Source organism: Anopheles merus, chromosome 3R (genome assembly GCF_017562075.2).
Source record: "Anopheles merus strain MAF chromosome 3R, AmerM5.1, whole genome shotgun sequence".
In the NCBI taxonomy this organism is placed as follows: Eukaryota; Metazoa; Arthropoda; class Insecta; order Diptera; family Culicidae; genus Anopheles; species Anopheles merus.
In genome coordinates this window covers 27,611,065-27,638,212 of record NC_054084.1, presented here as the reverse complement: position 1 = coordinate 27,638,212, position 27,148 = coordinate 27,611,065, and the positions used below count along the sequence as shown (strand labels likewise).

Sequence of the window (27,148 nt, the reverse complement as noted above, 5' to 3'; positions counted from 1 at the left end):
GATATTTTATTAGTTGGCACAGGCAACACATTAATGCGCGGGACAGTTGAAGAAAGAGGTTAATAAATTTTAAATCATTATCAACGTTTTTTTATGTTTTTTGGAACGTTTTTTGCTTGCTGGAATTTCTGCTTCTTCTAAATCCGTTCAGCTTCGTTGATTTGCTGCCCCGCAAACGAATAGACAACGAACCTCTGAGTTGGTTAGTACCGTGTTGAGATTCCCTGTTACTTCCGTGTTTATCGTATGGAAGACTTTTTTTAACAGAACCAGAACCAACGGAAGAAATGTCCCTCAACCGGAAGAAATGAATCCGTTATGAGGTGTTGTGTACTGTTTTTTTTTTATCTTTTTTATGATATTTTTTAACAGTATGAAATCTAGCTGAGCTGTAGTATCGTTGTTTGAGGTAAATATTTACACGCAACACACAGCAATAAACGGAAAAACTTAATTCCCTGGTCGCCTACACGGTACTGCTGGAGGTTTTTGCTGGTGGTTTAATCGGATGTATACGTTCTTCGAGGTTATTTAAATTGCAATCCGTGATAGAATTGGGTCACAATTGAACAGAAAGCGCCTCACAACATAAAAAAAACTGTTTCCATCGTTCTCGCCTTCGAGTTGCGACCTCTTTCGCTGGTTTGCCAAACTTGTTGCATGGCATATCCTTTAGATGTTTGCAAATCTTTCCGAAAAAAAGTGATACCGAGCGAGAGCAAAAAAAAAACATTCTCCTCAAACGAAAGTAGCGATAAAAAATAGTCCTTACCAGTACATCAACCTATTTGCGTACCGCTTTCCTCGGAAAGGGGCTTCCGTAAAAACCGCCCGAGGGCCGCGAATGAAACCGAATCCGACTTGCGCAAGGTCTTGCGACCCGAAAAACGCCCAGAATAACGATCGCGGCATGTACGTATAGCATTGCAAAATTGCTCTATCCGACAGACATCATCCGCGCGCAGTCCCTGCCCTGAAGGAAAAGCGTTCCTCGTACAAATAGGTAGCAGCAAGGCTACGGACAGCCATACTTCTTGTGAATATGCATTCAGATAGCGTGATTTCGTGATTCATCCTTGAAGCAAAGCAACAACAAAAAGGGAAAGGCCAGCAGACGGCTACGTCAGTGCGTCTTGAGTGGAATTTAATTTGCGAAAAATATAAATTTTAAATTGAATTGCTTCAAGCCTTTTTAAATTCCAGTTTTACTGCCTAGACGCCGGTCGCGCCACGCACGGTGTGGTGTACCAGTTTAGGAGGGCGCGTGGTGTACGATCCTAATTTTTGGGCACTCGTAGCACGGCATTCGCCTCAAGTGTGTCATGTGTGCATGTGTGTGTGTATGCAGAAGAATAAGAACGGATGAAGGGTGTGTGTTGGAAAGTTTGAACATTATACCATGACAAGGCATGCAGTGTAGAAGCAAAAGGGCATAAGAAGATCACCCAGTCTAAGCTGTACCGAACGATCGGAAGAATACGGAGCAACGATTTTGCAGCCTTTCACACTCTCGCGCACAAGCTTTGCCGAGGAAAAATCAGTTACAATGAGATTATGAGCGGATCCATTGCCGAAGAGCACTTAGAAGAAAACTCTCCTTTTTTTTTATCTTGCGTTGGAATAGAAACTCGTCTGCAAAAAAGCTAAGAGCAAAGATATGCTCCAATGCAAAGACCTCCGCCACTCTTCGGTTGCAGATTGCCGCGAGCGTCGGGCGCCTAGAAGAGGATCCCAAAAAAGGGTTATAGGCGTAGAAAAAAACGGAACGCCGTTAAATTTATGATTCGTTCATTATCATACCTACAGTTAGTACGGCACTAAAGATGCGTTAAATTGTGAAACTTGCCCGGTGGTGTAACATAGGCAAGTGGAAAACGTACAGGAGAGGAAAGGACGTCAGCTTAGCCACTGAGCCGCCAGTACGGCGTGACAATTCTTTTACCCAGAAGTTTTTTTCTTCCTCTAAGTAGCAAAAACTCCAGCCGCAAAAAACGTGCTAATAAACCGAAAGAATCAGTTGAAGAATTCCCTCGGCTGGGCCGTAATGTGTCCTCCGGACACACTTTGGCGCAAAAACGCAAACATTGCTCGCGTACAAACCGAGTCCAATTCATTATGTCGGTTTGATAAATGGTCACCATCGTCTGGGGGAAAAGGGGTTTTTGCGCAAAGTTTCTTGTTTTTTTTTTCGCAAAAACATTAATGCATAATTTTTGGGTTGTGCGTAATTTAAATTTTGCCCGATCCTTTGCTGTGTGTCTCCCATTCCCTTTGCTTTGGTTCACCGGCACCGACACTGTGGCAAATGTTGTGATTTATGTGTTTTTGTTTTGTGTGTAGGGTAATTTTTATTAATGGTGTCTTTTACAATGGCTCTTTTCTTATGCTTTTCTTTTCTCGTTTTATTCTTAATTTCGTTTTAGGTAAGACACGATAGTGGCCGTCCATAACTGTGTATTCTGTCCAGCAAAATGTTGCAAATCAGAGCAAGCAAGCGAGCTGGAAACCTTGAAAAGGGCTAAATACCGTTCTGACCCGGGCCAGTTAATGTAAAGGAATGCACACCCAAATGATCAATTGTGTTCATCACCACTCGAGTGTGAGCACTCTCTTCCCATCTCTCCCTCTCAGTGGGGGGTGACCTAAACAGCTTCATCAGCATATTGCAACAGTAGCGGAAAAACAGGTCCTTCAACAGAACAAGGGGCCATTAATTGAAAGGCCGGTCGTGCTGTCGTTCGTTTCAATTTAACGCCATCCGGGAAGACTCCCGCCGGCGGGGGGCTCGCTACAATGTAACGCACACCGAGCAGGGCGCGATGCCCAAGGGCGAGCCAGGAGTATCGTGGTCCTTAAATTTGTCACCTGAATTAGCGATTCCGGGTTGCACATCTTTTCCACCAAAGCGTAGCGTGGAAGTATCGCACCAGCAGTCCGGTGCAAACAGGTCACCTCCCGCTGTGTGGCATGCTGCCCGCGTGCAACCGGGGGCAAGCAAAAGGCTAACCAAGATGTGCATACAAAGGCGCCACTGACACCGAGCAGGAGAAGAACGCTAATACGGCGAACGTGTGGCCGTGCGGATCTGGGAAAAAATGTGAACGCGCCGTCGCAGCGCGGCAGGACATCGTGTCCAGGGAAGCGTATCGCGCGATCTCGAGTGCGTGTGTGTGTCCGTTTCTTTCCCATGGACAACAATGTTTTTTCTCCCGGCGGGCTTCTTGGTGTACGTCTCTCAAGCTTTGGGATCTGTATGCCACTCCGTTCTACATCCTTCCCTTTTGGTGGACTTTGCGCACCGGCGATCGTCCGTTCGCGCTTCTTCGCGGATGTTTTCGGCAATGAATAATCATCCCTATGTGTGTGCGTGTGTTTGCACATCTATCTGTTTGTGTAATGCGATGCTAGAAAAACAGAATATTATCAACTGCAAACACAATGCTCTATCGCCCGTGAAACATCAGCAACATACTGTTTTCGGCAATCGGCAACAACGCACACACACGTCAGCGCAGCGCGCAACCCTTACCGTAAGGGTATAAAACCCGCGAAAAAGGATCCTCTGTTCTGTGTTTTTTTGTATCGTTCGTCCCTCCATTCATAACAAATTTGCACCGGTGGCACACTCGCAGCAAAGTGGTGGGAGGAAGAGGAAGAAGCAAACGTCTGAAGGAGGAAGATTTCACGTTCGTTCGGCAGGAAAAAAGGAAGCTTCACTTCGACCAGGATAAAAAGGATAAACGAGTCAGACGCGCCCTTGTTGTAGCCAACGGAAGTGACGGGAATCCCCCTTGGCATGTATGTTGCTTCTTTTTCGCTGGCAGGACTTCTTCTCCTGCCGCATTATCATGCAAGTGTGCTGCGCCCTATTGTAAGATGGGGTAAAACGTATGTTTTATTGTCAAACATATTCCGGCGCTCATTTTCGTACCACGAGACCACCGAAAAAATCATCATCATTTGCCTTCTGCAAAACCCCTTCTTATTGCGCCAGTTACGTGTGCCAAAGGTCCGTCCATGTATCGTCGTCTCGTTCTGATTTTGCATCAGAAAGCAAAGATTTGCTGACCTCATGTGCAGAATGGAAAAAACATCTGAAATGCGCCATACATGAATATTTGAACTGGTTTCTTCCGCCTTTTTTGGGGGGTATGCTGACTGCAGCGCAAACGTTTGCCAAAAATTTATCTTTTCGCCAAGCTCTGGCAGAAGGAAGGACACGGAGCGTGCGACACAAACTGGAAGAGACTCCGCCCAGGGCGAAAAACTTTGAATTTGAATGGAATGAATAGTTGCCGCCTGATAGCTGTTTTAAGATGAAGAACTCAATTACTTTTAAATGAATTTTTAAAGTCCGCCAATGCCGGCCGTGGCTGCCCGGTGTTTGGGAAAGTGCAAACGATCAGTAGCGGGGACATGCTGTGAGAAAATGTAAATGATGAACTAGTTCCCAATCAAGCTCAAATTGAAAGGTTATTCAATCCAGTGGCATATGTCTCAGCTGTTAAAAACCTGTTGCCAATTAACTATATCTGTTTGCGGCTAGCTTCGAATGCACAGCCTCTACTACACTTTTGTATGATTGTATCCTTTCCCAATGTCTTGGGACACCACACAATGACGAATCGAAATTCGCCAAACGGACACTTCGCTTACCGGTTTGATACGATTAAAACGCAACATCTCCACCGTGTCATTTCTACAGAGACCATCGGGCGCTTCCTCACGGTGCCAGAGAACAAGAAATGCAATTTGCTTCATCATTCGGCTCTCAAGGTCCAGCAATCCGGCTACTACCCCATGAGATGAGTCTGCAAATCAAAGACTGGCACCTTTTATTTCAACGTTCCGCCCGTCTTAACGCCGCAACAATGCCCGGCAATCCGGTGTCCTCGCCTATGGGATATGTGTTTTGTCATTCAACGAAACACAATCGTACCGTAATTAGTCTTACGAAGATATCGGTCCCACTGGTTTCCGGGCCAATGTTCCGGTCCGTTTGGCAGGGCTGGACAAAATCACTTAAAACTGGAGCAGTGGCATATCCTGCTTGCTGCTGGCATCTTCCGGTCAGACACCGTGCCCCCGTAGCTGGACGGAAGCAGCCGCCAGTCTGTCAGGGGTCGAAACCTTTCCCTGCTGAGATTTATTGGCACCGGGGGCTCCTGGATCGGGCTTCTTGCGATCGCTATCGTTTCGCCGAAGAGTAAATAAAGCACGGCCACGGGCTTGAAGTGTGAGGGTGATGATTCGTAAGGCGAGGGTGAGCTGCAATATGAAGCAATCTTGATGAACTTTCTTCTCCGAGCAAATACTGTCTCACATACCCACACACACACGCGCATAGAATGAGCAGCTGCACCGAATTTCTTTTCCAACACTTCTCGTACCTCTTCCGAGACCTTCGGAGACCTTCAGACTGATTGTTTGCCCTAGAAGTATGTGTATGCGTGTATGTGTGTGTTCTTTTGATCCCTTTTTTTGGCGAAAGGCACATGCCCACGTAATCTAGAGCAAACACAGCTAACCGAAGGAAGCCACCTTTCCTTTTTAGCAGCGCCATTCTTCTTCTGCGGCTCAGGTCCCGTCCTACGTACGGCGGGAAGAAGTTTGCGATCCTTTCTCTTCCATCGGGTAACAGAGCAGGAAGGGAACTAACAAAAAATCAGAACCATATCTCGTTTGTCGTCTCTACCTCTGCTCTCCATTTCTACCGTTCTATTTGCGAGGGCGCACAGCATAATATTGGCCGTGCTATTGGTATGCCTTTCTTTGATTCATTTCTCCACCCGTCAACCGGCGACCTGTTTTTTGAGCGCACATAATTCTTCCTGTAACTTTCCTTGCTGCAGTCGAGCATGGTTGCAGTTGCAGTTGACACCAAACCTGAGGGCGAAACTTTTCGTGCTTCTTGCCTGCTGGCGCACGAGCAAACACACAGTGCAGCAGGATATTGTCTTGGAAATCATCTTTGTCGTCCGATATTGGAGGAGAGAAAAAAAGAAGCGTGCGAGCAAATGGGAAGAAATAATATATTGATTGGAAAACTAAGGCAAACATCAACAACAAAAAACTTGCCCTTTCTTTGGGTAGCTTTTTTTTCATTGCCAGTTTTTCTTCTGTTTATGCAGCAATGTTTTGCTTACTTAAAAGATTGTTCTGTTTGCCCAGCGACGGCTGGCACGAAGACAACTCTCCGCTCCGATGGTGAAGAACGTTACAGTTTGTGTTGTTTTGTTACGTTCCAGTAGGACCGTCAAAACAACAACATTTTGGAACTTCCATTCATATGTGCCCAAGGCAGGCATCGCATCAATACTGCTCCGGCTTGGAATTCGCTCAACTGTACGTCTTTCAGCAGCACGCGAAAGTGTGATGGTGCGGCCGGATGTATCAGACGTTGTAAAGGGCCGTCCGCATTGTCTTACATTCTCGGAAACTCCGGATCTCCTCCGGAATTGGACGCTGATCGATCGAACTCGAGCCGTAATGATTTAGCCGTCTTACGTCAACTCTTCCGTTTCTATAGTGAAAAGAACGTGAAAGCCGCGGTCAGACATATGACCGAGATATGACCGTTCACTCTCCGAATTGTAGATGCTGGAATGTGTGTACTGGATGCTGGTCGGATGTTATACCAATTTCTTGGTGATGATTTATCGCTATCCCGATGTTCGGAAACCAAACAAACAACTCGCACATTGAGATGCACATTCCAATCGATTAGGCATCGCGGGAGAGCCGGTTCAATTTCAACGCTACTGTGGTTTGGATTTGCTACCAAGAATTTAGCCCCTTGGCTTGTTGGAGAGCTGTTGTGCTATTACGAGGATCTATTACTTCCACGAACGAACTTAGTGTTGCTTGAATTCTACGGTACGCGGTACACTGCAAAAACACCTGCCCCAAGACCCCAGATATCGTTCATCGAACTTGTGATGGTGCTGTTGATTTAACGCCCATTACCGATGAGGAATGTGCATCAGCGCAACGTTTGTTTGTTTGATTTATTTCACCTCCCATTATTCCAATAAGATTCCGCTACTCCATTCGACGCCAAAGAGACGGAATGCTGAAACTGCCGCGGAATTGTAATTGATTTTGTACTCCCTGCAGCGGTTGCAGGTCCTGCTGTGCTGTTTACGCAACTATTAAACGCTTAAACGGAAACCGGCAATCGTCAAACGAGCGATTCCAACAGTGAACACAAGTTACCCTTTCATCTGGTTCCGCTCGGTTTGTTTGTGTCCACATCGGTATTCAAAAAGCTTATCCCCCAAAGTCCACAGTACATTAGGCTCCTTTGGGCACGGCTATGTCGGAGTCGAGTTGTTTTAAACAGAGAAACGAAACAGGAAATTGGTAAAAACACTGTGTGGCGCCATAATATGTGGTAATCGCTGCAGAGCTAAATTTGCTGCAGGCAGCAGCTAATCGATTTACCGACAGCTCATAAACTCGGTCGCCGGGAACGTGTGGTGGTGCGGCGGTCTCCGATTAAGAGAGCATGCAAATATATGCGCAGTGTGTGTGTGAGAGGGTTCGGTTGGGACAGCAGCCACGTTGCGTGCCTTGGCGCGTTTAGATCGATCGATCGGGCAGCGCATTTCGCTGCACGTGTCATCGATGTTTACCGAACTAATTGATTTATCCGGGCGGGGGTACACGGCAGTGTCCTAGTGCTCCACGGGGATTGTGTAATCTTGTGCTGCGTTTTTGGTCGCTGCAGATAGACGCTGGCAGTTGGAATCCTATTTGACACACACAATCGCTCAAATGTAACGATCAGGAAATTCACGGGAGGCCAACAGGGAGTGGATTGCATAATTTTACACTCGAATCTAAAGAGAGCGAGAAAAACGAGTTCCAAACCACAGCGTAATTGTTCTGCGCAATTGTTTGTTGGACCGCAGACTTCAAGCATTGAGTGTGAAGAAACGCAGTTTGTACTATGTTGTTGTTTTTGCCCCGCTACCTGTCGGGTAATGCTACAATTCAGTCTCAACCAAAGCTCATCGAACTGAAACCAATTTATAATCTCCTTCCAACGAGGTCGCTTAGGGTTTTGGAGCATGCTACAAAAACGGACCTGCTGACGGACGCCGGTGTGTTGTCGTAACTATGTGGCGATAGACGACGTTTTTGTTACAGATCAAGCAAGCTTCCAACCCTTGTGGACACCTGCAAGCGTTCGAAATCAAATCACGTCTAATTTAATCACCGTCAAATGGCCCAAGTGGAACATGATTACGATGCACGACGTCGCCGTAAACAAACTGCATCATTGGTTACATTTTCGATTAGCTGTTTCTTTTCTTTGAACGATCAACAATTATCGACAGGCGGCAGAGTGTGCGGATGTGCGTTTATGCTGGGTTGAAATAAATTAAAGCTAATCGAATAGAACAGCGCGAACCATTTTCGATCGTGGCGGACAGCAGTAGCATATGTTTTGGGTCGAGTTCGTTGTTTCTTTTTTGGTTATGCTACTTATGAGTGTGTAGTACCGCGTATCCAAGCGCGCTTGTTGAATATTGATGAATATTAACATAATGATCATCACCATACGATTAACACGCCGCCCAACATAAGGAAGTCATCATCGGAATAGGAATGGGAGTTGTTGTAGTTCGTAGAACAACCACATCCCGTCCGAAAAGAAACACTACACACACACAATGTTATGGCTCAAGAATGGAATGGTAAACAAACAGCAGCGCCAATGCCTATGCACACCCGGGGGCAGGAAATCAAACTCAACGCATTACGACGGTTTTCTATGCTTCTTGTTGCCCCGCTTTGCTTGACGGACGTTTTTCTTCCAGAAAAGCTCTTCAGCGGCTCTACACACGCACGAGTGGTCATAAAGGCGTTCGTTAACCTCCACCGACAAGTGGCCACTGGAGGATAATTTGAGCGCGCTGCTGCCCACAAACACGGCGCAGAATTTCTAACACGGCTGTTAGAGCAAGTTTAGAGCGGCTGTCGTTTTTGTCCATTTTCCGCTGCACCAGATTAACCATAAAATGTGCTCGTTTTTGGGGTTTTGTATACTTATGCTAGATGCTGCTTTGAGTGTGTAAAGTGCTGGAATGAAGATTAGAACGCCGGAAAGGTGAAATGTGTGCTTTTAACGGTGCAATGACGAATGGAAAGGTGGGCCCCGTGGGTAACATTCAGACGCGACGCCTTGTTGAAGGGCGATATTAAATGGTGCCGTTTTTATTTGTTTTATAAAGCACAATAATACAATTAAACCGAGATGAAGGGAGAAAGAAGAAAAGAAGTTTCGTTTTGTGTTTGATAAACTTTCCGGGAAAAGGGTAGTTTTTCTTGTGTTCAAGACGCTTACAACTCCCTTCACCAAGCTTTGATCAAGTCAGTTTTGCATGTTTAATTAATTTATTCCACTCGGCTTTGCAGGGGGGATTGTGTTTTGATGAGGCGAGCTCCTGCGGAAACGGAAGCGATAGAATAAATATATGCACGTTCAGATCATCTTTACCTATGTGCTGGCTAGCTTTTAAACGTTCCGCCTCTGCCGCCGCCGCCGCCGGTGCATAAATCGATCAAAACAAAGAAGCACAAGGAAAATGAGCACCTTCAATAAATGCCTGCTACCTCCAACACACAAAAGGAAACACATGATGATATTTCCTGGGGTCGAAAGGAAAACTCATCGTATGGAAATTTTGGGATGCGATGGAGATGGTGCATAATCAGCGGGAAGTCCATTTCCGCCGTTTTTTGGCTATTTCTTCTGTGTTCTTCCTAACCGGTGAATGGTCACTCAGCCGTGATCCAGTGCCTCAGGGCTTGGAAGAAGACGATATAAATGATACTGTTTCTGCCAGTTTTTTTCTGCTCCAATTCTATTGGCCAATAGAGATCACAATAAACTCAGAAGCTTGAAGAAGTCGGAATCCCAGGGAAAGGAAGATATTTCGCTTAGAAACTCGTGATGTCCGAAAAGCACCGAAAATTCCGGAATTCGGGAAAGAGTAGAACATTACGTTCTGGTTCATTATTTTCAATTAGCTCCTACGGATGTTCCTCGGGTGGCGCTTCCTTTTACACACCTGTCCGCATTTTACGTGCTTTCCGGTCGAATGCCCACATCGATTGCCTATTCCGGATGTGGTTTGAAGGAATTTTTAAGGTCAAAGTGTACCGCCGGGAACCATCAGGTTTAATCATTCGATAAGCGCTTTGTGGGACAGTATGAACATCAGGAACCGTACCCCAAATTCCAGTCTCTCTTGCAAACTATATAGGGCAAGCAATACGCGTCGGGGTCAGGTGTGTATAAGCGTATTCTCCGTCCTCCTACGACGCGGAAGCATTTAAGCGAAACGTGTTTACCCTCTTCAAAAAAAGATACATCCCTGCTCGGTATTTTGTATAAAATATTCCCTTGTTTCAGTTTGGCGCATCACTTACGCTAACGACCATTCCAAGAAAAAAAAGGGGAAATGTTTTTATGGTGATGACAAGCATAGCGATAATGTAACACCAACTTTGAGGGATCCCTTGCGCTCTAAGGGAAAGACATTACGCGATGATGTCCCATTGCCAAGAGAGGGCTAGAATCATTGGCGCGTACACAATTGGCTTGGGTTTTGGGGTGTCTTTTTCGATCGTGGGAGCCATACCCTGTCGATGTTCAAAATTCATCAACAAACCACCAACTCAATAATGGAAGGAGACACTTGAAACAAATTCGAATCATTGGTTGGCATACTGTGGTGCATTTCGTGTTGTTAGTCAGCGATATTTTTGGACCACTGTGGCTCTCGAACTCTGGCGAACTAATTTCACACACACACACCGCTCTGTCGAGACGACTGCACGCAAACGGCACGCGGGAAATAGCTCCACGGGGTCTCCAAGCTCATTTAGCTTTACGACTGGCATTGCCGAAGTCATCCATTCCTGTGCTCGAAACCGTTCCAAGCACGCATTCCGCAGCGAGTTGATCGTTCTGACGGAACTAGCGTCTCGTGCTTTGTCACAGTTGCTAGGTTGTCGATATTCGGACCTAACGCAGATGCTAACATTCCAACACACACAAACGCTTCCTTGGGGCAATTCTAATTGAATGCTGCTGTGTCACAGTTACTTTCACGCATGCATTATGTCACGATGCAGTGTGCCAAGACGAAGGGGGTCGTTTGGTACTGCTGCAAAAAAAACGGAACACGACGACATCTTCATTTGGAAAATGCGGACATACTTTCGGTGCAGTTGTCGTCGGCTTCGTGGGGTCGTCCACTACATCACACTTGCTTAGTAGGTTTGCAGTTCATTTACCACTTGCAAACTGACTCCACCGTCTAGATGACTAATGATAACATCACCGTGTGAAGGAAGAAGTTAGCAGCCCCGTGGCAACAGCCAAGATGTGACGACAACTTAAACGGCGCGCTGTGTCATGTAGTGCTAACTCTGGCCGCGTGTCGCCTCTGTCGCACCGAACCTGGGAGGTGTAAATGATTTGTTTGCATCGTTGGACGCGCTTATTTATGACCATAATGTTCCTCCAACAAGCGCGACAGAGCATAATGGTGTACCACGGACGTGCAGATGAAGCAATTTGGAACGCAGCACATCCCGCAAACCCTCGCAGCTACTGCTGGTACTCTGGTGTTGGAGCAAAAGATGATAGTTTTTCCCTCCTTTCCGATGCTCTTGCACTAGCCAGCATTTGCTCGCTCAGCTGTGCCTTGCCTTGAACCATAAAGTGTCTCGCCAGGCCCATTATATCATAATTCTTTCTCGACACATAATTTTCTCCTTCCTTGTGCACTATTTTGTGGGTTTTTTGTTGTTACTGCGTGATTGCTTCTATGTTTCAGTTCGGTAGCATAATGTGATGTCAGCGGCCGTTTTGACTTCCAATTTGTTGCCACTTGGCTCAGTGGCGGTCGTAACAAAATCGGGTCGTCGAGAGTGAAATCATCGCGCGGTTGATTAGCTACGGCTCTGGCTTTGGTCATTAACATGCTCTTGTGTATTGTGCGCCAAGTTAGCACACGGAGCTGAACATCGTTTTAGCAATGCAATGCAGGAAGTGAAGCGCTCAAAACAAACTGCTGTGTTAGGGTGTAGCAACAAAAAGTAAAACAAGCTAACAAAAACAAATAAAATGGAAATAAAACATCTCTCCAACGCATATGTAAATAAGATTAAACCGTCACATTTTGTGCTCGGAATGCAAAAGCCATCTGTACAGGGGGGTTATTGTCGATTTCGACGTTTGTGCATGGCAAACAGTTTATGCATTCTTCACTAAAATGTTTGGAATACTCATCGATAGCGTGGCCTTCATCAACCAAATTGAATGCTAATCGAGGTTGGAATACTTTTCGCAAAAATAGAGCAACGTAAAAGTAAACAAAATGTAACATAACGCGTTCATGAATGAATTCCATTATATATTTATGCAACCCTTTTTGTGTTACGAATAAGGTTACCCACATTTCAGTCTCAGCTCACGTGAGATTTCATCTCCACATAATGCCCGAACCGAACACACACACACAATTTCCATCAACGGATATTGGAAAATATGGTAAATGAAGAAAAACGGTGCCAAATAAATTACGTGTTCACACGTACATTTAACACACCACATCCACAGTGCGGCGAGTGATCGAGACACGTGATAGGAAAAATGAGAAAAAAGCTTTTAATGCACCCACATCGGCAAATTGGTGTGGGGTGTGCCATATAAATAAGCTGAAATTTAAAAGAGAGACAGAAAAAACAACTCAACACTATATTTATTTTATCGAAACACGTCGCTTTTTTGGAGTGCAATATCATCTGACGAGAGACAGATAGAAAAACAAACCGATGATTTCGGGTTATAAAATGACAAAGTTTACGGGTTCACCTTCAGCAAGCCCCGAACCAGGAGAATTGCCCCCATAGTTAAAGGTTTTGTAAACAAACCACGTCCACGTTTAAAACTGTACGCCGAATTATAAAAAAACGCACTCACATTCCGATACGAGCGCCCCAGGTTCGGGTGATTAATTTGAAGATTAAATGCGTCAGCTAATTTGTCCGGACGCACACACGGTGGCCCAAACCCAGTTCGGGACACCACCGAAAAGACAGGAGGCACAGTTGTGTGATGCCTATCCCAACCGGATAATGACAATTTGCCGTCCGGTCCAGCGATGTCGGGGATTCGGGCGGAAGCGTAGCAGCGGTAGACAGATTTCTCACGCCGCACCGAGTGGGCCGAGCCCGTTCCACCGGTGTAAACCCTTTCTTCCACTCCCAAGGGAGTCGTCACGGCGCTGCCTAAATGGTGTTAATTTACATGCAATCAATCTTGCGCAATCTTATACCCCTCCCCCTCGGGAACGGTTGGCGGCGGCGTCTCTCTGCCTGTCTTCTGGCAACCAGAGGACCCCAGAAATCGTCGGCAAAGGGCGAACGCCGCGTGCTTGCTCTGTAATCAATCAAGATGCAAATGTGCACAATGTGTTCGTGGAATTCGGCTGCAGCCGAGGTGTCATCACAGATCACCGACATTACTGATGTGTTGATGTTTGTAGCGCACGGTTTTGGAACTCTGTATGTGTCGAGTTCCGTTGGTGTCGATTCCATTCCTTTCCCCGTACAGAATTATTGAGACTTTTTAGAGAGCAGAAGGTTCGCTCCCTGATGCTCCCTTTTTCTTATGCATATATAAGTGAGGCAATTTTATTTCCATGCTTTTCGTGGTGTGTCAAATTCGGTACAGGGGCGAGAGACCCGCCCGAATTCGGTCGGGATAACATCAATCAAACGCTCTGTGTCTCGTCTGCCCAAGAACAGCACAACCAGTTCGGTACAAGCCTCAGTACAAGCCCAGATCCTGTGCCGTGTGTTTGTCTCCCTCACGGACATCACCAGCACCAGTGGCTAATCTTTTTGCAATCAATCAACACCTTTTTTATTTCTTTGGTAGGGAAAAGAAGGATAAAAGTAGTCTTATGTTCCTTCTATGTTCCAAAGGAGTCATGTTTGCGTATTCAGGTTGAAGAAGAAGAAAAGTTTTTTTTTTTTGGGAAATATGACAGATGGACGGTTGTGTCACTATCGAGAGTATTGCTTTTATTTATCTTTTTCGTGGTAACATTTTCTTTTTTTAATGAAGTGAACTATCGATTGCGCTCAAGTAAAATCGATATCCTGACGATGATGGAACGATAAAAAATCATCTGAATTCAGACATAAAGAACCAAATACTCTTCGCTATGACCAATCCATCAAATTGTGCCCTTGAAAGGTACACGTGTACTGTTTGTGTTGTTGTGTTGCTTTTGTTAACTTGCTTGCACAAAACAAAATCTTCACGGAGCGAGAAACCAGACCGAATCAGTCATTTCAACAAGAGAACAAGATTTTCCTTCGAAAGGATGGTGGCGAGTGTGTCCTAAGGGTGTGCTGCCCAGTTACCAAAGTTTTCGGCGACATTCCGCTGTCAAAAACGTGCTGGTGATGAGCGCAAAAAAATCTCTTCTCACATGCATATCAAAACGTAATCCTTCGTTGATTAACTACAAGCAGATTTGAATAAAAATAATACCCCCAAAAGAAAACAATCTGCTACACGGGTGCTGACGGATGAATGGATGGATGGATGGACGGAGATGCTGGCCGTCTGCTTTGCTGGTTTCTTCCGGCAACCGTCAAGTTTGCCGGAATGTCACCCGAAATGACATTTTGATGAGATCTAATTCCGTTTTCATTCTCCTCGTGCTCGTTCCCTGTTTTCTTTTTTCGGGAAACACGAAAAGGAATTCTTAATTTAAACGATCTCGAAAAAAAGCAAACTGGCTTGCGCGCTCTTGCCGGAATCAGCTGGACGAGTCGCTCCCCCGGGTCGGGCCGAAAAATAGCTCTATTATCCTTAAAGCAAACTTTGGCCGTACTCGGCGAAGCGGCGACGCTCAAGATTGACACTTGAAAAGGAAGTGTTAATGAAACTCGGCGCGCGGGTCTCCTGGCACCGAAGGTTCGGAAGGTCAGTTCCTTCCGAGTGTTCCCCTTTTATATAATGTGCTTTGCGAAATTCCCCAGCCACCCGGCGCCAATCAGATGCAAATCCCCGCTGTCAGAAATGGGATTAGTTGCCGTTTGCTCCCTTTTTTGTTGGTGTTCAGGGCTTCTTTTATTTCTGGCTCTTGCCAACCAAAAGTTTCATTAACACTTCCACACTGGGGAACACAAAACCAAAAGCGGGTTCCGTTTTTTTTTCTTCCCCTGGACAGACATGTGCAAATTTTTGAACAAATATGACAGCGAGGGGCCATTGTGAATGATCGAATGTGAATATATTGCAGCTTTTACTTATATGCGTCTTCGTTTCTCTTCTCTTTCGCAGATTCGTTCGTTAACAGCCAAGAATGGACCATCTCCCGATCCGTGCCGGACATCCGGCTCGGCATTGTGGGCAGCCTGAGCTCGGGCAAGTCGGCCCTGGTCCACCGCTATCTGACCGGCACGTACATGCAGGAGGAATCGCCCGAGGGCGGCCGGTTCAAGAAGGAAATTCAGATCGACAATCAAAGCTACCTGCTGCTGATACGGGACGAAGGTGGCCCACCGGAGATTCAGGTGAGTGACACACCGGGTCTGGTGGCTGCTAAAATGCCATGCAAACACGTGGGCTACTGGGTTGGGTTGACAGTGGTAATAAAATATATATATGTCGACCAGACTGGGTGGATCCCTCCATTATGATGGAGCAAGCGACGAGGGACGATAGCCTTCGTTTATGGGGCCTCGCAGCGACCAAAGACAGCCTGGGGACGCTTAGCGGACGTGCTTTGGTGCTCCAATTAGTATCCTTTGACCTCGGACGACCTAACTGCACCCAGAATGGGTGTGTGAACGCTCCCCAAGGCCAGCCAGGGAAACAGGTTAATGGATACGGACGGATGTTTGATAATTAACTTTCCTGATAAAGTGACAGCCGTCTGCTGCCGCTTGTGTTGCAAAACACCGCTGTCAAGGTGGTGCAGTGTCTGAGTCAGTTGTGCGGCGTTTTTTTTATTGCAGTCAGAAGGGTTATTATCATTATCTCTAGTTATGAATGTGTTTTATTGCAGTTATTGAAAATATTTGCAGTGATTTCAACATCAGAAATCCAGGAAATCGAAGACATAGTTCGTACCAACTTCATTTTTCACTCTTTTAATTTGTTGCTGACATCCCATTTCTTGTGTTGAAACTTCCGGATAGCTATATAAACACGCAGATACCTTTAGTATCTAAGCAGGAAAAGAAAGATAAATATCATCTTGGAATTGGAAAACCTGAACTTCGCCAGGAATTATGCTTCCAGCGACGTGTGTTGCAATTGCGTAAGCGAATCGTTGGAGCAAAACAGAACAGAAAAAAATCTTATGCGCAGTGACATAAACCGGCTCTCTGCGGGTGGCATGCTATGGCCCCCCTCACTCGAACGTTCATCGACAGACACCTCCACAAAGCGAGCGAATGGCGGCTGGCTCCATGTACGTTCGATGTGGGTTTGGATATTTTCAAGGGTGGTGGTTTTGTTGTTTCCTACACCTGTCTTCAGGGGAAGCTGTTTACACGTCAACCCCTCTCTGGCCAGTAGACACAGCAGCGCTGGAGGTTCCGTGTGTATATTTTAGTGCGGTGGCGCCAAGATCATCCGATAGAGAGCGGGCCTTGTTTGGAGTTGGATGGGATTGGAGCTTTCAAAAATATGGATAGCGATCGTCGTCGTAGGGTAGCAATGTCACCTCGTCACTCCAAGATGAGCCTTTGGAGGACCTTGGAAATGGAATACCATTAGAAAATTGAACGAATTGAATGTCTCATCATTTCCTATTCTTTTTTGGATAGAGTAACGAGTTCACTTTTGCTGCAGCTGCTCCGAAACGCGTTTTTTTTTAGTTGTTGTCTCCCTATAATAGCTCTCCCAAGGGGGTAATTTTGCATTGATTTTGATTGCAATTTCTGCATTATGTCGGCAACAATTAAAAGTCATTCGAAAGGCAGAACAATCAAAGGTCGCTGCACAGGTCTAGCATGACTTGCCGTTTAGTCTATTCTTCCTTCCTTTTCCCGCAAAAAAAAACTCACCCCGCGTGATGAGTTATCAGTAAAATCGGGTGCATTTTTTTTTCTATCCTCCCCTTCTGCAGCGAAGGATACAACAGCAGAGGAAGGTAGTGGAAAGCATTATTGCAACCTAATTGTTGCAAATATTTTCATTCTCAACCACTCCCGGGAAGATCCCGGGCAGCCCAACAACAATACAATAATAACCCAACCGTCCGTTAGGGAGATCGTGAACCGGCAGAGGCAACAGCGCCTATTCACAATTAATCGATGCATCACCGATTGCTGTGCGCTTTTGTGTCTGGTAGGTTGCTGCAAAAATTTGCATACCTCCCGCCGGCTTCTGCAACAGCATAAGCGTAGTAGCGTGCGTGAATAATTGGTCTTGCAGAGTGTGTAGAGCCTTTTTCCTCTTTCTCTCTCTCTCTCTTGTCTTTCTTCTCCCTTACTTTGGCACAGACTCTGCACCTCAAACAATGCCGGTCAGCTAACCACCGGGTAGGGTGCGGTAGGCTGCCTGCATGCCGATCCGGGAATCGGATCCGAACGGCCGATTAACGGTTTGTGCCTACCCCACCAGCCCAGCAGCTCTTCGCTACTAATCAATTAGATGCCAAATCGTCAGCGCGCTCGCGCTACACTTGGGCGTTTATCGAGGCGTAAAGCGATTGATTGCAGTTTAATGACTTTCTCCCGGATCGTAGCGAAGGTCTCCCTCCAACTGAAAAGGGTGTTGCTGCTGCACCTTCATTTGAATTGCTAATTTGTGTGCGCCGATTGATAGCGCGGATTCGATTTTGCTGCCCAGGGATCAGCCCAGTTTTCCCGCGATCGATTGATTTGCTTGGACGCATCGATCTCGCATTGAGTTAGAAGATAATGTATACGGCGGCTACATTCTAATCCCCGTTGCTGGAAAGGGGGAGGAGGATGGTTTCTGCAAACCCTTTACAGTTAATCTAATTTGCAATTTTTGCGGAGCAAAGAGAGAATAGAGAGAGAGCGCGATAAAAGCGTACGTACACGCGTTGTACGATGAATCCGCTAATGGGTTGTTTTCGTATCAACGTTACGATTTATTGATTCTTTGGGTGGACGGACACACACACACACACCGTACGCTATTGACTCTTCATCAAGGGCCGATACCCGAAAGGTTGTGTAAGCGGTTCAACCAGTAAAAAAAAACACAGGAGGGTTGTCTAGTGATCGATTTAGGTGCTAGGGGTGGAAGATCAAACGTATCGAGCTATATAAATCGTCGATTTTGTATGCATGCCCGTCTCGGTTCTGGCAGCGCGAATAAAGAGCGTCCCGGGGCGTACGTTTCCTTCGCGTATCAGCTGTAAAAGTCATTGTAATGTAAATATTATCGTTGCACCTCGAATCGAAATGGTATCGACGAATCGCTAACGCTAGTTTGTAGTCAGAAGCAGGACAAGTCGTTACTATTATTTATCGCTCCATTAGCAAGGGATCTAGTTTACACTAGCATTGGGTCCTCGGGTCTACTTAGCGCACAAAAGCAGCTCCGTTCCGTTATTTATTTAAATTGAATAGCTCTGTGCTTTTTGTTTGTTAAACGTGTATTAACAAATATCGTTAAAATTACTTAAACATACACATTCTTCTGCATTGTCCTCGCTATCTCCTGTCTAAACTCACCAAACCTCGTCGTACCTACTTCGCATTGTTCGAACTTCAAGCGCTATTGTTTTCCCGCCAATGTGACAAGAGAAATTAGGCCGGAGACACCTTCCATAATGCGCCCTTTAAAACCAGCTAAAAACCCTTTTTATTTCTGCTGCTGGGGTGACAAAACACGGCAAAGCGCCACTGCAAATGCCGCCAACGACAGCATTGAAAGTGGTTTCTCGGACGGGAAAAAACAGCATGGCTTGCTTGCTTGCTTGTCGCCACAAAGCAGTGACACTCTATGCCGCGCGGCAGTACTACCACCCGCCGGCCGGGCCTCCCCTTCCATTGCCATCATCATCAACACCCCTTTAATTATGTGGCCAAGGTACCACACCAGCATGCATGATTTGCGTGTGTTTTTGCCGTTTTTTTTACATCCCCCGAGAGCGTAAAGTTTAGCTGAAAATTAAATCAAACAATTGATGAACTTAAGTGCACATACACATGCATGCGTACACTGTTCAAAGCGGGCAGTGGTTTCATGTCCTGAATGCAGTCTCGGTTCACATTTCCACCCGAAAGCGGCCACCCCGGGCGAGAGCATCCTTTGTGAATGTGTATGTGAGCATCATCACAGCCCTCTTCGGTTTGCAGAAAAAGCGTCGCCAGAAGGATGCCCAAATGCAATGTGTGTTGTTGGGCAAATTATTTCGCCCTGTGGCGAAATCAGTGTGTATATGTGTGACTGTAAAGCGGCAAAAGGATGAAGCGCCGCCATCGTTTGCGCACGGCGGTGGAAAGATTTTTGCGAATGCAAAAAGGAAGGAACACGGCACACACCCATCCTTTTCTTGGCTTTCATCAACCTTTCCATGGCGGCTTGGATGTTGGAATAAAAAATGGTAATTGCAGAGCGTAAGCAGGCAGCTGAAGCTTTATTATGTATGCCGCCGAATGCCCGCAGGATGCAGCAAGACACAAACACACACACACACGCACACACACGTGAACAGGGTGCTTTCTTTTCCTGGCGCTGCACATTCATGGCCGAGATTGTTGAGAGCGCGCGTGGTGCCGCTGCGATGTTTGCATAACTTGCAGGTGTCTGTGGCATCTGTAGCCGATCTGCGAATGTGTTTGTATACGTGTGCACTGTGGAAGAAAGTTGGCTATGCGGAGATTGCAAAAATAAGGACGCCCTTACACCCTTGGGGACGAGGGCGACATTCGTCGTCTAAATCGCTTTCCATTTCAATGAACCTCCCGGTCGCCGCAGAAAAAAGCAGCGTTGCAAAATATGTGCCTCAAGAGACGCCTTCTACCCTCCTACCATCCTACTCCATCCCTTACAGACGTCTCAAGATTGGAACGAAAACATACACCCAAAGTCCCCCAAATGTCTCCACTCCACTTGCGTCGGTTTGCGTGATTAACAAGCGACCGAGTTGTGCAAGGAGTTTGCCCGGTGTTGTGCTCCCCCCTGAAAGGTAGGCCAAGCGCAATACACACCCCAACGTCGCACTGTTCTCCAGCACCGGTACCGTATGGTTACCGACAGCCGACAGCAGGAAGTAGTGTCGCCGTCGGCGACGCAAATTCTACCTCTTGCGATGTCTCCTCTTGCGGCGTACGGCACAACAACAACCGACGGCGCGTTGTTGCTATTGAATTTTGGACCCATGTACGTCGTCGTTGGCCGTGGTGGTGCACGGAGCAGTGCGCGATTGTGCGCCTGCGCGCACTCTTCTAAACAGCCTGACGTGTGCAGGCGACCTCTTGAACTTCTTCGCCGTGTACACGTCAGCCTCGCCTGCCTGGCTGCCTGAAATTATGCCTATGGGGTTTCTTGAAGCGCAAGGAAACTGGTTGGGGTGGGTGCGAAGCATAAGGAACATGTAACTTAGACGGTGACGAGGGCCCTATGGAATGGTAGGAGGACAGGCCATGGCTTACAAATCAAGTTCATTGCCTAGTGCCTCCACGGGCATGGTTCGCGCTTGGTGCAAAAATCCTACCGCGCTCAGTGTGCGAATTGGACGCATTCGGACTTGACTCCTCTCTCGCTCGGTTGTGGTTATTGTGGTTATTGAATGCGGGAGCAGGTTCTAACGCTTTTCGCCGCTCGTCTGCAGCACGCTGTTTGTGCATTAGAAGTGCGTTTCGGGACGTTTGTGGCCTTAGCAAACCCGCATCCCGTATGACAACGTGTCTATTGTGTGTACCGTTTTAGCATCAGCAGGAAGTGTGTTGCAGTTCTATTTCTGTCAGTGCAAGCTAGAACACGGCTTGGAGACTTTTGCTGGTAGTGAAGTGAAAGCAGTACCGCGCGAATGTCAAGAACCATGATGATAGAGCTGCTGTAAGCGTAAAGTGACGGTAATTTTGCAAAAATGAGTAATTTTACAGAAATGAGTTTTTGCACCCAAAAATGACCTGTAAACCCTCATGAAATCACACGCACACTTACTGTTGCAAGGTAGAAAAAAGCCCTTTATTGTTACGAAATAGAGACAGCAAAACAGCACTGGACGCACTGTTTTTGTGCGCCCATTACCGACCATCATCCCTTCTCGGCAGTGTACCAGCAGCAGCAGTAGCAGTGCATTGCGCGCTATCTTTGCGCAATTCACTCCCGTTCGGTAGGGGGCAGGGGCGTTGTCGTTGGTTGTGTGTCCTACCAAATCCCGCGGCCCGCCATAAATTAAATCACTGTGTAGGCCATTAAGGTGGGCACCATTCGGCACTGATGTCGATTACATTCTTTTTTTTTTAGTTTCCATCATCTAATTCTACCTCTCTCCGGTGGTGCTAAGCAACGTGGTTACGCGCTGGTTTTTCCTCTATTGTGTTGCCCCGTTAGCTAGCAACGCGTAGCCAGTGTGTGTGGCACGTGGTGTGTTTTACCGTGCGCGCAGCTCGATGACAGCTCTATTAGGCGGCAGTGCGCTTCGGCGTGGCGTAACACCGATACGCAGCGCACAAGGCACGTGCGCTTAAGAGATAATTTCGGTACTGTTTAGGGTTTTTTTCTCTTCTTGTTTTGTTGCTATCTGCAATCTGAAATTAGTCCCGTAAATGGACAGGACAATAAATCGTAACTTTCATTACATTTTTCCGGATGAAAACAGTTGAGGTTTTTTTTCTGCTGCTACGTACTATGACATCATTATTATCAGTGAGGGATAGTTTTTCATTGTTGTTTTGCAAAAAAAAAACGCACACACACTGCTTCACTTCTCCCGCATGTTTTCCACCAACTAGGGGAGAGAAAGTGACTCTTCAACTCTCAATGCGACTCTCTGTTTCTTCGCCGGATGATTTAAACTCATCTCACTTCAGCATACTTTCGGTGACCTCTGACTGAGCGGTGGACAGTTTTTGTGCAACCGGAGCCCTGTCTGCCTGCCTGTTGTTTGTCTGTACAGTATGTACAGATTTCAGTTACACACAGCGCTAGCCAGCAGAGATGAACTAACGCAACTGGGCCGCACCAGCCGCATGCTGTGCCAGACGGTTTGCTCTGGTTGCACAGTGCGTGGGGAAAACTCTTTGACACAGAGAAGAAAAATAAACCCCAAACGTCTTTTGTTTTAGTTTTGCAACCTTAAATCTCGCCAGGCCGTTGTACTTTTGCGCAGGAATGGAAGTCAGATTGCTTGCCAAACGAAAAGCCTCCTTCGGTGTGCAAATGTCAACAAAAAGGGTCCATTTTTATTTGACGAATGGAAAGAGAAGAAACCGCGAAAATGAAAGAAACCTCGTCAAATATTTTGTGAAAAATGACTCGAAAAAGAAAGACGAAAAATTGACTCCCTTTTTCTCTCGGAGATCGTCTAGTTTATAAAATTCGTTCTAAATGCCCGTAAATCTCGCCTTTATCAATCAAAGCGAACCTTGAAACCACACCGCAACGAAATCCTGCTCCTGCTGCTGCTGCACCTTCCAAAGGGAGTTTAAGGCGTTTCTTATGTTCTGTGCGTGTTCAGCGTCCCTTCGATTATTTTGCACACTTTTCACCACAATGCATGTGTCCTCTGTCCCCTTCTGGCTCCTGGCACTAATGAGTTAATTTTTCGACAAAACAAACTTTAATGGACTTCTGCGCGCCACGCAGCGCACAGATTCTTCCGAATTTCCGGTACATTTCTTCCCTTTTCTGCAATTTTTCTGTTTTGCAGGCAGACGAAAAGGAAATATCCTACTGTGTGTGTGCGCGCTTTTTTTAGAAAAACCCAAAAAAATCTCTTTCTTACTTTCAAGAATAGACATGACGGTTTTGCTTTTCCCACTTTTTTGAGATTTTTTTTTTTTTGCAAAACAACACCCAGTTTCGTTCGTTTTCCGGTTTTTTCGCACAAAAATGCTCAAAAAGCGGAAGCGTTATTTAAACACGCAACATATCAACAAAAACCCGCTCGCTCCGTCCTGGTCCCCACACAAGGAGGAAGAAACCCGCTCAAACACACTCTCGGCACCGTGGTTTGGGTTTTTGTAGTTTGGTTTTGATTTATTGGTTCACCGTGACAAATCAATTGCAAGACATTGCTGGTTTCTTTCTGGTCTGCTCACTGCCTCTGCCTTATGCGGTACTTTTGGGTGTTCCCTTTTGGGCAATTTCTATTGTTGATGGGTTGCAGCAAAAATTTGCACAAAAACCGCTTTCTGTGATTGGTTTGGTACGCGCTTGGGTGTGTTGCTGTGTGTTGGAATATCATTAGCGCGGCTCAGTTTTATGCGTTTTGTATTAACTAACGATTTTTTTTGTTCTTCTTTCTCCAAATTGCAGTTTGCCGCCTGGGTTGATGCCGTCATTTTCGTCTTCAGCTTGGACAACGAGTCGAGCTTCAATGCGATCTACACCTACTACAACCGAATAGCGCACCATCGCAATACGGCCGAAATACCGTTCATTCTCGTCGGAACACAAGGTACGAGCGCGCGTCAAATGAGGAATTGTTTGCGGGATTTTCGTTTAGGAGCCACAGGGGACATTGCTATTTCGGGACAGTTTGCTAAATTTTCCTACCTGTCTTTTTTTTTTCAACCCTTTTTCAGACGGTATTTGTGAACGAGCACCGCGAGTCATCGACGATGCGCGGGCTCGGAAGCTGGCGCAAGATTTGAAACGCTGCACCTATTACGAAACCTGCGCCACCTACGGACTGAACGTGGAACGAGTATTTCAGGACGGTAAGTGTAAAGGGAAGGGCAGGATAGCGAAGACACAAACCCCCGATCCATTGGGAGGGGTATTTTTGGTGGAAGGATATTTTAAAATCACACACGAAAGATTACCGACGAGTCGATTCGTTTTTATCCAATTTGCTGCTTAGTTTTCAAATAAAAATCCCTTATTTGTGAAATATCTCAATTGCAATAAGAAAAACATCCTAATTAAACTGTCCTACCCCTCGCAACAAACACACACGCGCGCGACAAGGACCTGTCAAAGTGGCAAGGATAACACACGCAATCGCACAGTGCGCCACCTAGTGGCCGGTACCGACACTGCCGACACTGTACGCTATCGCCGCCGTCACGCACACACCGAAACACAACCCAACAAAGCCAGCACGCAATTCGTTCCGTATCAACAACAGAAGGGCAAGCAGCAGCAGCGTACAGTTAACGCAAAAAAGAATCCCGAAAGAAGCCCGTAAAAAAAGCGGCCGCCAACCCCTCAGCGAGCGACAGAACGAAACGGAGCGAGCTTTTTTTGGGGGTAAGACGAGTTTGTGTGTGTGTGTGTGCGAGAGTGTGTAAAGAAAGGGCAAAACGATCTATACCCCGTTCGAGTCGCAAGCAGAGGAGGGAACGAAAGAGGGAACGCAACACGACCAGCAGAAGAAGGAGAGAAAAAAGCATAAACCAAAACAAAAGCCCAAACGCGTTGGGCTCAGCTCGCTATAGTCCGTCCGTCCGCGTCCGTAAGCCAAAAAGCAACCACACACAGCTAGAAGCGGTTTCGGTGTGCGTGTGTGTACGTGTGCGCCTGTTTGCATGTGTGTTTTTTCCCTTTCGTGCTCTTTTGCTCCCTTTTTCCCTCCGCCTCGTGCGTCTATGCTGCTGCTTGTAAACCCCCGGACGGGCAGTGTGCGTATGCTGTATGCTTCCCTTCCCCGAGAACTACTCCGCGTGTTATGCTTTATGCTTCACTTTCTTGCCTGCCGCTTTTCTATCCCGTTCGGCCACGGAGACCGGTCCAGCAACGTGTCTCGGTGTGTGTGTGTGTGTCGCGTGCACATTGTGTATCATCTCTCTCTCCTCATCTTCCCGTTTCGATTTCGGAGGTCCATTTGGTCGGATTTTCCTTTTCGGCTGTCGATTCTCAGCAGCAGCATCGGGCACACGGACAAACCTCCGCCAGGGCCAGAAAGCCTTCCAAGCGCCTTCCAAGTGTCATCACAACCAAAACCAGCGCTACTTGCTTGCCTGTTAGCTATTGATAGTTCCGTTGTGCACTTTGTGAAAAACGTGATTTTTTTTTGTAGTGTCGGTAGAAGCCGAAGAGCCTACAGCCGTGTATTTTGCGATTCAAAGTCGGCTTTGATGTTCGAAAAAGCGTCCGGCACAGCATCCGCCTCCAGGAACGGTTCCAGCGGTGGAGGAACAGTAGGCGACGACGACGACCACGCTGCTGATGGTGGTGTTACTCCTTTAGCACCGAAACCGCAAACTGCAGCCACCAACACCACCAGCAGCATGCCTTTCTACAGGAGATACTGTAATTATTGTCCTCGAGTTACGAGTTACCCTCTAACCTTCACGTCCCCCTCCGAAAGAAAGCAGAGCATAAGAAAGAGCGCGCGTGTGTGTGTGTGTTTCGCGGCAAAGAATCAAACCATCTGCCTGTGCGCAAATGCCCCTCTCGTCGTTATGCATGTGTCGTACAGTGTGTATGTAATAATAATTTCCCTCCTTTTTTATCTTCTCTTTTCCTTTTTCGGTTAATTTCCATCTGCACCTCTGGCCATCATTATTATCATCGTACCGCAAAACAGCCTGCCAGAAGATCGTCCAGCAGCGGCTGTCGACGGGTTCGACGATCACGCCAACGAACTCGCGCCCCACCACCCCGCAAGGCACGCGGCTCGGTGTGGCCAGCTTTCACCCGTCCGTTCCGAGCCCGACGAACGGGTACGCCGGTTCGGCCGTCACACACAGCAGCAGCAACGCGTCGCCCAGCCACCAGCAGCAGCAGCAGCAGAACCACCAAACCGGCGGCACTATGACGCTGCCCCATCGGCACCACGTCCTGTCCGCCTCGAGCCATCACATTCCGATCAAGATCAGCCAGGAGCTGATCGGGGCTGAACAGCACCACCACCACCACACGTCCTCGGCGGGGGGAAACGCCCAGAAGTGGGGTACGATCTCGCACGGCACCTCCCAGCAGACGCTGCTCGCGCTAACGAACGAGAACAACAACATCTCCAAGTTCATCCCCCCAACGCACCCGGTGTCGAGCGGGCTGCCGCCACCAACGGTCACCGATTCTTCGCTGCTCCAACCGCACGGTGGTGCATCGCTTACCGCCATGTCCGGCAAGGACAGCAGCAGTGGCGGCAGCGGCAAGGACGGCAAGGACGGGAAGGAACTCCCGACGCCAACCTCCACACCGACCACATCGCGCAAGAGCCGCCGAAGATCGAACCTGTTCATCCCGTCCTCCTCCAAGAAGGAGCAGCAGCAGCAGGAGAAGATCAAAAACGGTGAGCTCGGGTCGGGCCGTGCCATCCCGATCAAGCAGGGCTACCTGTACAAGCGCAGCAGCAAATCGCTCAACAAGGAGTGGAAGAAAAAGTACGTCACGCTGTGCGACGATGGGCGGCTCACGTACCATCCCTCGCTGCACGACTACATGGAGGACGTGCACGGGAAGGAGGTGTCGCTGCAGTACGTCACGGTGAAGGTGCCGGGCCAGAAGCCGCGCGGCACCAAGTCCATCATCACGAACAGTGCGCTGACGGCGGCGGCCGCTGCAGCAGCCCAGCAAGCGTCATCGTCCACCAACGGCACGAACGGCGGCTCGAACGGGCTGACCGAGGGCATCGGGGGGCTGTCCCTAGCGAAGGATCGCAAGTGCACGGAGAAGGTGCTGCTGACCGCGTTCGACACGCTGCGCGAACCGGTCAAATCGAACTCGCAGACGAGCGGCGACGAGGGCATCGTGATCAGCAGCAGCAACTCGCAGAGCTTCCTCGGGGACAGCAGCAGTGCGGCGGCCGGCAGCAAGATCGATGCGCAAACGCCGAACGTGAAGAAGCGGCACCGGCGCATGAAGAGCAGCGGCGTGGGGAAGAACAGCGAGTACGATGGTGAGTGTCGGAACGCAAGATCGCAGTGCTGCAAAATGTCATGAGCATCACGAGAAAACATGCTCATTTTATATCATGGTTGCACTCGCAAGCATCAC

General features: G+C 47.5%; 1 protein-coding gene across 3 annotated transcripts in view; it reads left to right on the top strand.

The window, feature by feature from the left end:
• Positions 1 to 27,148, top strand: part of LOC121595197 (centaurin-gamma-1A) — a 152,317-nt gene that overhangs the window by 120,967 nt on the left and 4,202 nt on the right. For 2 of the 3 annotated variants that reach the window (XM_041918948.1, XM_041918949.1), the window contains exons 2-5: positions 15,383 to 15,615; positions 23,519 to 23,660; positions 23,788 to 23,922; positions 25,734 to 27,050. In XM_041918948.1, the coding sequence (XP_041774882.1) occupies positions 15,383 to 15,615; positions 23,519 to 23,660; positions 23,788 to 23,922; positions 25,734 to 27,050 (1,827 nt within the window). Of the gene's footprint in view, positions 1 to 15,382; positions 15,616 to 23,518; positions 23,661 to 23,787; positions 23,923 to 24,492; positions 25,457 to 25,733; positions 27,051 to 27,148 lie in introns of those variants that run through there. The other variant, XM_041918947.1, reaches the window with a different exon arrangement.